We start from the raw sequence: 14,810 nt of genomic DNA on the forward strand, positions 1-14,810 counted from the left end.
GCATCCAAACTTTGCAGTTTAGGCCTATCTCTGGTTTAAGTTAATCAAACTAGCAATTATACCTATGAATGACATAACCACCACACATTGATGGTTACGTGGTTTTCAGGTTCATAACCCTGCTGTAGAAGAGAAGGAAAACTAGATACATGTGTTCAAGTCACAAACAGATTATTCAATGCTGCATCTGTCTCACAATTTGTATGTTTTAAACCATGTGAAAAAGTGCAGCGTAACACTAAACTTTTTACAATCCTACACTTAATACCTATACGTACATAAACACATATAAAAACTGTTTTCTTAGCATTATTCCACAGATGTAACTTTTGTCCTAGAACTTTTTTTTAAGTATACAGTACATAGTTTATTTTTACTTCATAGTGAAGTGCAATGCACCTGCTATCTGGATATTTTTATCATGGAAACATCTGTAGTAGTATTAGGATCAAAGTGGGGAGCAGAGGAAAAGCAAAATTTTAAACCTACCGCCTTAATACAACTATTCTCCTCAAATGTACTTGAAAGATCAGTGACCATCTCTTGGGCCACAATTTCCACCGCTTTTGACTCCAATCCATGTTTTCTCACAAATTCCTCATTCGCTAAAACCACAGCTGCAGCTCCATCAGATGTTGGGCTAATTGAACATAAAAGAATTATTTACTCATTGCACACAATTAACAATGGTTTTCCAGAAAAAGAGCGCTATTTGTGGCAGTAGTCATTGATATGCAACCAAATTAGATCCATAAACTATTCCAAAGGGGTTTGCTGACATCACCTTGACCTTTCCATCAAAAAGCTGGCTGATCTCTTCTAGCAAAATCTTTTATTGAAACAGATTTCTTCAATTAAAATAGCATATTGCTCAAATTTCTATTAGAAACAGTGCTGACTTTGGAAAATCTCTTTCATGGACGGACAGGAAAGGCAGCAGTGAGGGAAAAACCTTGTTAAACAGCAGCAGAAATGCACTGATATGCAGGGCCAGAGAAATACATGAAAACAGGAAAATGAGGTATACTTTTGTCTAGTGAGGTATAGTTTAAGGATTATCTAGTTAAAGTTAGAGCAAAATGGGCTGAATTTTGTTTTATTTAAATTTTAATTTATAAAATGCATTTCATACTCTGAAGACAGATGGTACAGCATTTGAAAAAAGTCTACAGTTTATAATCCAGTGGCAAATTAAAGTTTGTTTTTTTAATATAAAGTGCTTCAGCATTTATTTCTACACAGTATCAAACTCCTGTTCTTACCAACACTGTAAAACAGTCAAAAAATCATAAATTTTGCGAGACTGCAACACTTGATCTAAACTGTACTTCTTCTGGAACTGGGAAAACCTAGGAAAAACAAACGTATCTTATTTTAGCATAACCTTAGGAAGAAGACATATTAATCATAGCTATACCCACTGTATTGCTTTCATACTGTAATTTTACAAAGTGTAAGGCACTGAACAAAGAATTTATATTGGAGTATTGTTCCCATTGTATAGAATGGAAAGTGTCTTGTCTATTTTATGCTTTTTAAAAGTTTTGAATTTTACTGTTGTGCAATACAGGATCTCTTTCAAATTTGGTTTTCTTGCTATATTTTCATTACCAAAGTACAATATTGCACTCACGGGTTGTTAGTTGAATGGCTATGATTCTTCCATGCAATTTTTGCAAAGTGTTCTGGTTTTGTCCCTGAAAGAAAAAAGTTAAGCTATACTGAGAGGCTGTAATATTTTCTCACAGACTTATTAACAAGTGATAGGGATGCTGTATTCATTTCAAATTCTTATGGCACTAGCTCTAAAATCTCTGTTATAACAGATCCATTATATTAAGGATTCTTTGCAATACAACTGGGTTTGGGTCAGTAAATGTTTCAATTACTAGATATGAGATTATTTAAAACTGGCTGAATTCCAGCAGATAAAATGTCCAACTTAGATATTTAACGCATGGTGTTGTCATTAACAGACACATAGAAAATACAAAAGAGGCTAACAGCAATCAATTTTTAGCCAAATTTGAACAGAGATATGTTCATATATTACTATTTGTCCACTGCACAGTAATTTAATTATATTGAAACATTTGTCTTCTAAATTATTTCCATAAATCGTCTGAAATAAATTTTAAATACGAGATGTCCAATAGTTCATCTGGCAGGAATATGTGCTGCCAAATAAGAGACTAAGTTTTAGAAGCAATTATGGGACTGCTATTCCTTTGGTTGGTGAGAACTGAAGGAATTGCAATGGTGGTACTTTGAGAATGTAAACTGAGAAATGACTAATGCAAAAAAGTTGTCGTAAAACAGTTATAGTTGCTACACATATCCGTACCAAGCACAAAACCAAATAAATTAAAAATTAAGCCTCCTATACAGGCACAAACCTTACCACTACCACAACTACTGTACAGCATAGAGTATACACCACAAGCTTAACTCCACCCCATGAATCCACTTTTCTGAAAATATCCCTTGATCAAGATTCCCCTTTCCCAACACTATTAGTTGTGGATGTTGGGTATGGCAAGTTACTGTACCTGGTGAAAAGGAAGTCATGGAATAACGTTTTATAACTAAGCTCCCAAACAAATTTTTCACTTTTCTTCGCCTAATACTTTATTCTGCAATAGGATTTTTCCCCACAAGTTTGAACAGTACCATATTTCTCCATATGTTCTTTTCCAGCATTTCCAAAGAACTGTACGGCTACTGGAGCAGCAGAAAAGCCATGTTTGTTTATCATCATTTCTGTGTGTTTATCTAGTGGATTTGTCCTGTTCGGGAACTAAAAATAAAAAGTTGTAAATTAAGCAACTGACAAGTTTAAGGTAAATTATCCCTTTCCTTTATAAACTACAGTATTGCTGCAAAAATATAATGGACTTTGAGAAAAAGAGAATCTCTCTTGTAACAGGACAGCACTCTGCCCAAGTAGGGTATTTTGAAATTTCAATAACTTGCTTACTTGTAAGAAAGGACAGATAAGCAGAAGATAGTCAGCAACTGCGTTATAGGGAGGTGGGGCGGGAAAAGGACTTATTGAAGCCCTTAAAAAATGCCCAGGAGGCATTTAGGGTCTACTGGATTCAGCATGGGACAAGGAGTCAGAAGAATTGGCTTCTCTTCTTCCTCTCCCCCCCCCCACAACCGAAATATCAGTACAAGATTTATATTCCAATTGACTTCTTTTATAATTATATGGTAAAAATGTGAAAGTAAGCAATTTTTCAGTAATAGTGTGCTATGACACTTTTTGTATTTTTATGTCTGATTTTGTAAGCAAGTAGTTTTTAAGTGAGGTGAAACTTGAGGGTACGCAAGACAAATCAGACTCCTGAAAAGGGAACAGTAGTCTGGAAAGATTGAGAGCCACTGGTCTAGGTCACATACCGCAAGTGTTAGGAACTATTGAACTTTAGTCTTCCAACAGTGATAAATTTACTGGGAAATTAATCTCTTATCTGTGGATACAAGATTTCACATTGTACATTTATATTTCCCAATAAATGGTTGTGAAAGGTACCTTAACTATTTTCATAGATATTTAAGGTCAGAAGGGACCATTATGATCATCTAGTCTGACCTCCTGCACAACGCAAGCCACAGAATTTCACCTACCACTCCCACAAAAAAAACCTCACACCTATATCTGTGCTATTGAAGTCCTCAAATTGTAGTTTAAGGACTTCAAAGAGCAGAGAATCCTCCAGCAAGTGACCCGTGCCCCATGCTACAGAGGAAGGCGAAAAACCTCCAGGGCCTCTTCCAATCTGCCCTAGAGAAAAATTCCTTCCCGACCCCAAATATGGCGATCAGCTAAACCCTGAGCATATGGGCAAGATTCATCAGCCAGATACTACAGAAAATTCTTTCCTGGGTAACTCGGCTCTCACCCCATCTAATAGCCCATCACAGGCCATTGGGCCTATTTACCATGAATATTTAACTACCAAAACATGTTATCCCATCATACCATCTCCTCCATAAACTTATCGAGTTTAATCTTAAAGCCAGATAGATCTTTTGCCCCCACTGCTTCCCTTGGAAGGCTATTCCGGAACTTCACTCCTCTGATGGTTAGAAACCTTCATCTAATTTCTAGTCTAAACTTCCTGGTGGTCAGTTTATATCTATTTGTTCTTGTGTCCACATTGGTACTGTGCTTAAATAATTCCTCTCCCTCTCCGGTATTTATCCCTCTGATATATTTATAGAGAGCAATCATATCTCCCCTCAACCTTCTTTTAGTTAGGCTAAACAAGCCAAGGTCCTTGAGTCTCCTTTCATAAGACAAGTTTTCCATTCCTCGGATCATCCTAGTAGCCCTTCTCTGTACCTGTTCCAGTTTGAATTCATCCTTCTTAAACATGGGAGACCAGAACTGCACACAGTATTCCAGGTGAGGTCTCACCAGTGCCTTGTATAACGGTACTAAAACCTTATCCCTACTGGAAATACCTCTCCTGATGCATCCCAAGACCACATTAGCTTTTTTCACGGCCATATCACATTGGTGGCTCGTAGTCATCCTATGATCAACCAATACTCCAAGGTCCTTTTCCTCCTCCGTTACTTCTAATTGATGCATCCCTAGCTTATAACTAAAATTCTTGTTATTAATCATGCATGACCTTACACTTCTCACTATTAAATTTCATCCTATTGCTATTACTCCAGTTTACAAGGTCATCCAGATCCTCCTGTATGATATCCCGGTCCTTCTCTAAATTGGCAATACCTCCCAGCTTTGTATCATCCGCAAGCTTTATTAGCACACTCCCACTTTTTGTGTCGAGGTCAGTAATAAAAAGATTAAATAAGATTGGTCCCAAAACCGATCCTTGAGGAACTCCACTGGTAACCTCCCTCCAGCCTGACAGTTCACCTTTCAGTAGGACCCGTTGTAGTCTCCCCTTTAACCAATTCCTTATCCACCTTTCAATTTTCCTATTGATCCCCATCTTATCCAATTTAACTAATAATTCCCCATGTGGCACCGTATCAAACGCCTTACTGAAATCTAGGTAAATTAGATCCACTGCGTTTCCCCTGTCTAAAAAAATCTGTTACTTTCTCAAAGAAGGAGATCAGGTTGGTTTGGCACGATCTACCTTTTGTAAAACCATGTTGTATTTTGTCCCATTTACCACTGACCTCAATGTCCTTAACTACCTTCTCCTTCAAAATTTTTTCCAAGACCTTGCATACTACAGATGTCAAACTAACAGGCCTATAATTACCTGGACCACTTTTTTTCCCTTTCTTAAAAATAGGAACTATGTAGCAATTCTCCGATCATATGGTACAACCCCTGAGTTTACAGATTCATTAAAAATTCTTGCTAATGGGCTTGCAATTTCGTGTGCCAATTCCTTTAATATTCTTGGATGAAGATAATCTGGACCCCCGATTTAGTCCCATTAAGCTGTCTGAGTTTCGCTTCTACCTCAAATATGGTAATGTCTACCTCCATATCCTCATTCCCATTTGTCATGCTACCATTATCCCTAAGATCCTCTTTAGTCTTATTAAAGACTGAGGCAAAGTATTTGTTTAGATATTGGGCCATGCCTAAATTACCCTTGACCTCCACTCCATCCTCAGTGTTTAGCGGTCCCACTTCTTCTTTCTTTGTTTTCTTCTTATTTATATGGCTATAGAACCTTTTACTATTGGTTTTAATTCTCTTTGCAAGGTCCAACTCTACTTGACTTTTAGCCTGTCTCACTTTATCCCTACATGTTCTGACCTCAATAAGGTAGCTTTCCTTGCTGATCCCTCCCTTCTTCCACTCCCTGTATGCTTTCTGCTTTTTCTTAATCACCTCTCTGAGATACTTGCTCATCCAGCTTGGTCTACATTTTGATGGAAATGTAGATAATTTACTTTACGCAATATATCTGATGATATCTTAAACTAATCGATGTGTACATAGGAATTTGGAACCCTTTTATACATTTTAAACATTTGTACTCCTAGATTGAATTCAAAAAAAGGTGCAGATATTTTAAAGACACTTACTTTAACTTCAAGGGACCCCCTTTCCATCTTCTCAAAGCCAAGAGCCAAAGCACAATTTACCAAACCTTAAAATAAAGCTTTCATTATTTGAAATATGACTAAATGTCTAAAGATCATGTACTATAAATTGCATTTTGCTAAAAATATTATACAAAAATTGGTATATTTTCCTTCCTCTTTTTCTTCACTTCTGAATTTGAGTCAAGTTTGAATGAAAATGGTATTGAGGTTACACAAATTATTGATGTCAAATAAGAAATGTACCTGAGAAGATCAGATTTCTTTATTTCAAACCATATAATTATTTTTATGCTGAAAGATCAATTTTTTAGCATTGCCAAGTGTTCTCACCTCAGCCACAAATACTGAAATACAATTATTGAGAGGAACTCCTGGTTAATATTTTTAATTATAGAAATAACAGGAATATCATGTGTCCTCCTCTCCCTTTCTGTTCTATAGAACTCCCTGAAGAACTAGAGAAATGGAGTGTAAACTCCCTAACCCTTCAGTTGAAAAGGAATAGATATAGAATCTTTCACAAAGAGTTTTTCCTGAAAGTGTTAGCCAAGGGTTTGAGTTATTTAAGTTAACACAATACAGAACAAAACAAAATTTAAACAGTCTGACTGAAACTCCCTTCTGCTCTCAGTGATTCAAGGTTTCAGTCTCTCGTGATGCCATAATCCCACTAGTTTCAATTCTCCAAAAAGTCATTCCAGTTAAACTGAAAATCAAAACTTGATATTTCTAGTATAAAACACAAGCAGAAAAAAAAAACACCCTTGAAAAAAATCATTACACACCAAAAAAGGGTAAAAAAGGCACTCTCCTTTCCAAGATCACCTTTTAACTAAGGGCTTGTCTACACTTACATTTTATAGCGCTCTAACATGCTGACTCAGGGATGTGAAAAATCACCCCCCCGAGCACAGCAAGTCTGAGCGCTTTAAAGCACTAGTGTAGACAGGCTCTGAGCGCTGGGAGCCATGCTCCCAGCGCTCGGAGCTAATCCCCTCGCAGAGGTGGATTACCAGGAGTGCTGGGAGAGCTCTCTCCACACGTGCACTTCAAAGCGCTGCCGTGGGAGCGTTCCCGTGACAGCGCTTTGAAGTTTCCAGTGTAGCCATGCCCGAAGAGAATTTTCCGTGTAGTATTACTTATTACTTGTAGTGTGGGAAGGAAGTATAGTTCAAAAGGTAACTAATAAAATAAAGAGCTGCAATAGACAAAAAAACCTGTCTTAAAAGAAATAAGCATACACCTTCTCACTGTTTTGCTGGTAAGCAAGGCAGGGGGAGGAGATAAGAAAGGAAGGCCTTGGAAGGAGGAAAGCAGCAAGGATAAACTGCTTCAAACTGTGTTTTGCTAAAGCTAGTAAGTTAACTGAAGGATATAAAGAGAGCCAGGAATTTGAAGGTTCTTTGTCAGACCCTAACTGAATATGCTGAAGCATGACAGGATGAGATGATTTGCCCTGGGTCTGGCCTATTTGTAAATATACTGCTCACATGCTTATGAATACTTTGTTCCTGTATTGGGTGTACTGACTGCTTATTTTTAGGCTGTTAGGCATGTTTAGAGCAATTGTATAAAATACCATTTGGCCTCTGGATTTAATAAAAGAATTTATGGTTAAATTCGTATCTGGTGGTCTCCCATATGAATAATTTCAAATATTAATAATTCCAACATAAATTGTCAATATTTTGTAAAGAAAGTGCAGAATAACAAAAAGATGAATGCTGGCACTTCCATTAAGTTTTACTCTTAAAAATGAAAGTATATTCATAAACAATTTTAGATTACTTAAACCAATGTTGCTTACTGTATTAGGCTCCTATCCTGCAATCTACTCCATATGGAAAAATCCCTACTCCCACACAGGGCATGACAAAATTGATCAGTCTAGGCAACACCCATCACCCTTCCCAGTCTGAGGAGGCAGGCAGAGAATTTATGTAGCTCTGCTTATGGAAACTGAACAAATGTAATTTATAAAATTTGGAGAACATACTATTCCCTTTCACCCCCATTTGTTTCAGAGTGTGATTGACAAAATTAGTTAATGAATATACATATTACATCATGCTAATTAATTCTAAACAAACATGGCTTACCTCCCTGGATCACTTGCCGGGCCATGAACAAAGCAGTGGATCCAGTGGAACAGTTGTTGTTAACATTAATGATAGGAATGCCAGTTAATCCCAAACTGTGATAGATAGCCCGCTGACCACATGTTGAGTCACCTTTATACAAAGATGAAACATTTAAAAGAAAGTGGAGAGTAGTCATATAGTAGCAAAAATTCCAACAACATAAGTGTAATGCCATACTTTGATTCTAGAAAAGACTTCTAAAATCTTTGAAGAGCACAATTTTCCAACTCAACCAATAGCAACAGGTAAGCTAAAATAGCACTTAATCTTGTTATAAAGCGGTTCAGTCACTATTGCCAGGCTGTACAAATAAACAGTCTACAATATAATACCAGATACATACACTCATGACACTAGGGGAGTTAGTTTCCCAGACATATACTAAGCATCATGAGGGGTTAAGAGTCAACCTGAGCTGTGTTCAAAGGGCATGGACTCCATTTCCCTAAATATCCCAGCAGCTTTTCTTCTGCTCATATCTGGTCAATCACAAACACATTTACTGGAAGACAGGTGGTTAAAGTGCAGTGCCAGGTTGAATTTTCTGTAAAGAGTATTGTATTAAAATAAAATGAAATTTGAAATTAGTTGCTATTAAAATAAGCTAGAAGGACCATGTGCTTGCCTATTACATGCTTAGGCACATACAAGATGGCAGTATTTATTACCAAATGTCTTTCTAGACAGGTCTCTCCTTCACCCTAAGGAATTAACTCTTCAGATTCAAGCTTACCTTTGCCTTTTCCTGGCTGGTTAAAATTCTGAAAAGTGATTATCTAGGGAGTATATTTCCTTTTCTTCAATTCCAGCTGCAAATGTGTGTTAATATTCACTTGACCCCAAAATGCCCATTTTGCTCTTAAGTGGCAAAACAAACTACTCAAACTACTTAGTTTCTAAGCATTTGTAGCAAAGCTCTTTGTTAATTTTTCACTGTAGGAGGTTGAGCAGTATTTCTATTTATATCTTTAACTACTTGTTTTAAGAAAGTTCTTGGCTACTTTCTAATGATTACAAAAATATAACATAAATCTTCAAAGAAACTTAATCACCTTAGCTTTATTTCTTCTTCATTTGATCAACAAAATGCCACTTATTTACAGGACTACAAAAAAAGTCACAGAAATGCTCTTCACTGACCTGTATCCTTCTCTTTAACATGACCCTGAAAAACTGTATTTTGACATTCACTCTTCTTGGCCTAATTTATTTTAAAGAGAGCTTTGCCATGTTGTTTGGCTTCTTAGTGGTAAGTGTTACCAATAAAAGTAGTTTAATTATATAGTTACGTCATTGTCTGTTGTACTGTCTACTCACAATTGGGTGATTTAAGAAAAGAATTCTCAGAATTTTAACCTTCCTCTTGAACTTCCCTGTTATACCATTTCCTTTCCATAATGTACTTGAAGGAGGACTGACTTTGCCCAAATGATAATTAATCTTTTTCTACAACTAGCTTAGGATGAATTGGGCAAACATGCTCTGCAAAAAAGAAAATGTATAGATGTATCTTTAAGTACTGTGAAGACAAATACAGAAAAGATAAGGAAGAAAGAACAACAGAAATGCCTCCCAAAAAACCGACTTGATATCTAAGGTAATGTTCTAGCTTTGCAGGCAAGGTTAGCATAACTTCTCAACCTCCAGTGGTGGCACCAGCTGGCAAAACTATACTGTCATTTAAACTACTGCAATGAATGACATTACCATAACAATTATAAGAATGTATGGATTGTGTACAACTCACATAAGGTGCTGGAGATGATCAAACACAAAAGATAACACTGTAGGGATCTGATCCTGTAATGGGAGCTACTTAGGATACTCACACATGTACCACGTTTCCTTGAAATCTATATCTACCAATGATTAAAATAACTGGACACTGTACAGGTCTCTATGGCTTGAATTAAAAATCTGAGGCCCTAATCTTGCAAAGACTTATACAGGTGCATAGTTTTAAGCAGGGCTCTGTGTTAAGGCAGATCCAGGAATGGGGAAGGAGGAGCAGATGTTAGGCTTTGTATAGGAAGGGACAAATTTCATTCTCACTGATGGGACTCCTCATATGCATAAAGTTAAGCAAGTGGGTGTTTGCAAACTCACACTCTAAACAGGGAACATTAACTTACCATAAACATAGCCCACACATGCCTGCTCCACTGCTGAGTAAGGAACACCTGCATCAGCTAAAGCCTTCTGACCTAGAGAGAGTTTTTTTTTTTTAAATCCAGCAGTCAAAACTTTTAAAAAGTGAATAAAATATTTTTTGAGAAACTGATCCAAACAAAACTTATAGAGAGGCAATTAAAGAAATTAAATCAAGGGCAAATACATTATTGATTGTCACAGGGACAGACTTATATACTCTTACAGATTTCTGCAGTCTGGAGGAACACACAAAACTTAGCTTTTCATCCTCTACCATAGAAGCCTAATTAATATTTTATTGAATGTAGCTCTGATTTCTGCAAAAATTTAGAAGCTAATCTAGTAAAATAAATTCTTCATCTCTCTGAATAAAAAGGCACATCATAGTATGCATTTATGTAAACAATATACAAAAATAGTATTACACATGCACTATAGAAACAAACTTCAAGGCCCACTATGTTTGAAAGAGGAAACAACATATCTTAACTGACTTGTTATATTAGGAATCTGTAGAAGACTCTAATATAGGGATTGGCAACCTTTGGCATGCAGCCCACCAGGGTAAGCCCTATGGCGGGCCGAGCTGGTTTGTTTACCTGCTGCGTCCGCAGGTTCGGCCTATCGCAGCTCCCACTGGCCGCAGTTCACCTCTCCAGGCCAATGGGGGCTGCGGGAAGCGGTGTGGGCTGAGGGATGTGCTGGCTGCCCTTCCCGCAGCCCCCATTGGCCTGGAACGGCGGACCGCGGCCAGTGGGAGCTGCGATGGGCCAAACCTGCGGACGCAGCAGGTAAACAAACCGGCCCGGCCCGCCAGGGGGCTTACCCTGGCAGGTCATATGCCCAAGTTTGCCGATCCCTGCTCTAGTATAATTAAGGCAAGAAAATCTTGTCTAATAACTAATTATTTCAATGAAAGTGTCAAAATGGCTGCATAAAGTCTAAAGATAAGATGATAATGCTGGAATATAATAAATATTTGAGCCCTGTGATGTATGCCCAACATTTTCTCGGGCCACATAGTTCAAATTTCATTAGTACATAATTTTAACAACAGAAGTTTCTTCCTCCTGGCTGTTAAGTGATCAGCTGGTATGCCTATGCATGAAAGTTGATATCACTTACATACATTAATTTTAGCAAGTGCAACTACACAGGATATTGTTTATTTAAATATCTAATTAATTTTTGCAAAAAGAAAAGGAGTACTTGTGGCACCTTAGAGATTAACCAATTTATTTGAGCATGAGCTTTCGTGAGCTACAGCTCACTTCATCGGATGCAAGTGAGGTGTAGCTCACGAAAGCTCATGCTCAAATAAATTGGTTAGTCTCTAAGGTGCCACAAGTACTCCTTTTCTTTTTGCGAATACAGACTAACATGGCTGTTACCCTGAAACCTGTAATTAATTTTTGAATCCCATGTTCTTGGCTTCGATTCTGTGTGGCAGTGAGTTCCACAGGTCAATTATGCACTATGTAAAAAAGTATTTCATTTCATTGGTTTTAAATTTGCTGTCTTGAATGTTCTTTGGTTGCTTCCCTGTTCTTGTGTATTTTACCCTTTCTCATAACACAATTCAGAAAAAAAATGTTAAAACTAAAAGTCATCTTGGCCGTTAATTACCTGCCTCCTTAGCCATGTCAGGGTAATCCCAATCTTCCTGCACACCAGGCTTTTCAAACTGGAAGGAAGAAAAACAAGATTTAAACTTAATATAGATATTTTGCTCAAATTGCTACACTCAAGTGTCATATGAGTAAATTATTTTTTTGATATCTGAACACCCAGGGTGAAATCCCTCTTGTAGAGGGCCCATGCAGAGTCATTGTTCCACAGAAACTACACTGTATACAGCACAGTGTTCCCCAAACTGTGGGGCATGCCCTCTATGGGGCTGCAGAGGAACAAGGAGGGGGAGGGGCGTGCAGTGGGGCCCAGGCCAGCCCCCACTGCCCTCATTCCCTCTCCACCCCCATCCCAGCTCTGCCTCTAGCCCCAGCTCCTCCCCATCCCCAGTTCCTCCTCCAGCTCTGCCTTCAGTCCAAGCTCCGCTGCTGAGGAAGCCTCACATGTGCATTAACAGGGGCCGGGGTAGTGTAGACAAATTTAATTAATGGTAAAGGGCGGGGGCATGACTGGAAAAGTTTGCACACCACTGCTATAGCATGAACAAAGACTATGCAGGCAAGGCTCATCTCCTCCCGAGAACCAAGGCTGTGCTCTGTGCTGGCCTTGAACTGGCCAGAAAGGAGAGACTGGACAGGGAGTTCTTGGCTCTGTGTTAAGACAGATCTGTGAACAGGAGAGAGGCGCAGAGGGGATGAATTTCATTCTCACTGATTAATACAGTACTTAGAATCATAGAATTTCAGGGTTGGAAGGGACCTCAGGAGGTCATCTAGTCCAACCTCCTGCTCAAGCAGGACCAATCCCCAATTTTTGCCCCCGATCCCTAAATGGCCCCCTCAAGGATTGAACTCACAACCCTGGGTTTAGCAGGCCAGTGCTCAAACCACTGAGCTATCCCTTCCCCCAAACTTATAACCATCACTAAGTTTTGACAAAGGTTTTGTCCTTTTACACAATTTTATGGCTATGTACCTTTCAAAAGCAAGCAAGTTCAATGTTATTTTGTGTAAGCCTCCCTTCCCATGCCTAATGTCATCTCACTATGCACCATAACCTAGGTGTCAAGTCATGTCTAGCCTTCAGTCTTGCAGCAGGGACTGTACTTTTATTCTCTCTATAAAGAGACAAACATGAATGTGCTACATACAAACGTTTAATAAATAGTGATAAAATATGTCAGCAAAAGATTTTATGTATGACTTACGAATTCTAGTTGATATTATGAAGTTATTATAAGAATGGCCCTACTGGGTCAGACCAATGGTCCATCTAGCCCAGTATTCTAACATTTATTTTGATAATGCTAACACAGGTAAGCAAGACTGGTTTCTAGCTATGTATTTGTAAGTGTTCAGTGAGGCCTGAGGTCTTGGCATGAGCTGGCACCTCGTCTGCCAGTGTCATAATTAAGGCTGCGAGTCTTTCAGAGCAACTTGCAACTGGTAAGAGCAAATGGCACAAATGCCCAGTTTTGCCAAAAAAGTCAGGTTGTCTGGGACAGGGCTTAAAAAAGGGACTGTCCCAGCCAAAACAGGATGTATGGTCAGTCACCCTACACCTTGGAAGGGATGCAGTAGTCTGCTAAAGCAGAGAAGACCCTGAGATACCAGGGGAGTTTAGGAGCTCTGCCCAGCTTAAAGATGAAGGGAAGACTTTTGTGTTTCTTTTTGAACTTTAAGCCCTGGTCTACACTAGGACTTTAGGTCGAATTTAGCAGCGTTAAATCGATGTAAACCTGCACCCGTCCACACAATGAAGCCCTTTATTTCGACTTAAAGGGCTCTTAAAATCGATTTCCTTACTCCACCCCTGACAAGTGGATTAGCGCTTAAATCGACGTTGCCGGCTCGAATTTGGGGTACTGTGGACACAATTCGATGGTATTGGCCTCCGGGAGCTATCCCAGAGTGCTCCATTATGACCGCTTTGGACAGCACTCTCAACTCAGATGCACTGGCCAGGTAGACAGGAAAAGAACCGCGAACTTTTGAATCTCATTTCCTGTTTGGCCAGCGTGGCAAGCTGCAGGTGACCATGCAGAGCTCATCAGCACAGGTGACCATGATGGAGTCCCAGAATCGCAAAAGAGCTCCAGCATGGACCGAACGGGAGGTACGGGATCTGATCGCTGTTTGGGGAGAGGAATCCGTGCTATCAGAACTCCGTTCCAGTTTTCGAAATGCCAAAACCTTTGCAAAAATCTCCCAGGGCATGAAGGACAGAGGCCATAACAGGGACCCGAAGCAGTGCCGCGTGAAACTGAAGGAGCTGAGGCAAGCCTACCAGAAAACCAGAGAGGCGAACAGCCGCTCTGGGTCAGAGCCCCAAACATGCCGCTTCTATGATGAGCTGCATGCCATTTTAGGGGGTTCAGCCACCACTACCCCAGCCGTGTTGTTTGACTCCTTCAATGGAGATGGAGGCAATATGGAAGCAGGTTTTGGGGACGAAGAAGATGATGATGATGATGAGGTTGTAGATAGCTCACAGCAAGCAAGCGGAGAAACCGGTTTTCCCGACACCCAAGAACTGTTTCTCACCCTAGACCTGGAGCCAGTACCCCCCAAACCCACCCAAGGCTGCCTCCTGGACCCAGCAGGCGGAGAAGGGACCTCTGGTGAGTGTACCTTTTAAAATACTATACATGGTTTAAAAGCAAGCATGTGAAAGGGTTACTTTGCCCTGGCATTTGCGGTTCTCCTAGATGTAGTCCTAAAGCCTTTGCAAAAGGTTTCTGGGGAGGGCAGCCTTATTGCGTCCTTCATGGTAGGACACTTTACCACTCCAGGCCAGTAACACGTACTCGGGAATCATTGTAGAACAAAGCATTGC

The 14,810-nt window shown here is 39.3% G+C and overlaps 1 protein-coding gene across 1 annotated transcript in view; it reads right to left on the reverse strand.

The window, feature by feature from the left end:
* SCP2 (sterol carrier protein 2) overlaps positions 1–14,810 on the reverse strand; it is a 56,340-nt gene that overhangs the window by 33,416 nt on the left and 8,114 nt on the right. The window contains exons 2-9 of the mRNA XM_073357672.2: positions 11,973–12,030; positions 10,328–10,399; positions 8,154–8,285; positions 6,034–6,098; positions 2,671–2,797; positions 1,634–1,697; positions 1,263–1,349; positions 490–640 (exon numbers count right to left, since the gene is read on the reverse strand). Of these exons, the coding sequence (XP_073213773.1) occupies positions 490–640; positions 1,263–1,349; positions 1,634–1,697; positions 2,671–2,797; positions 6,034–6,098; positions 8,154–8,285; positions 10,328–10,399; positions 11,973–12,030 (756 nt within the window). The remainder of the gene's footprint in view (positions 1–489; positions 641–1,262; positions 1,350–1,633; positions 1,698–2,670; positions 2,798–6,033; positions 6,099–8,153; positions 8,286–10,327; positions 10,400–11,972; positions 12,031–14,810) is intronic.

Source organism: Lepidochelys kempii, chromosome 8 (assembly GCF_965140285.1).
Source record: "Lepidochelys kempii isolate rLepKem1 chromosome 8, rLepKem1.hap1, whole genome shotgun sequence".
NCBI lineage: Eukaryota > Metazoa > Chordata > Testudines > Cheloniidae > Lepidochelys > Lepidochelys kempii.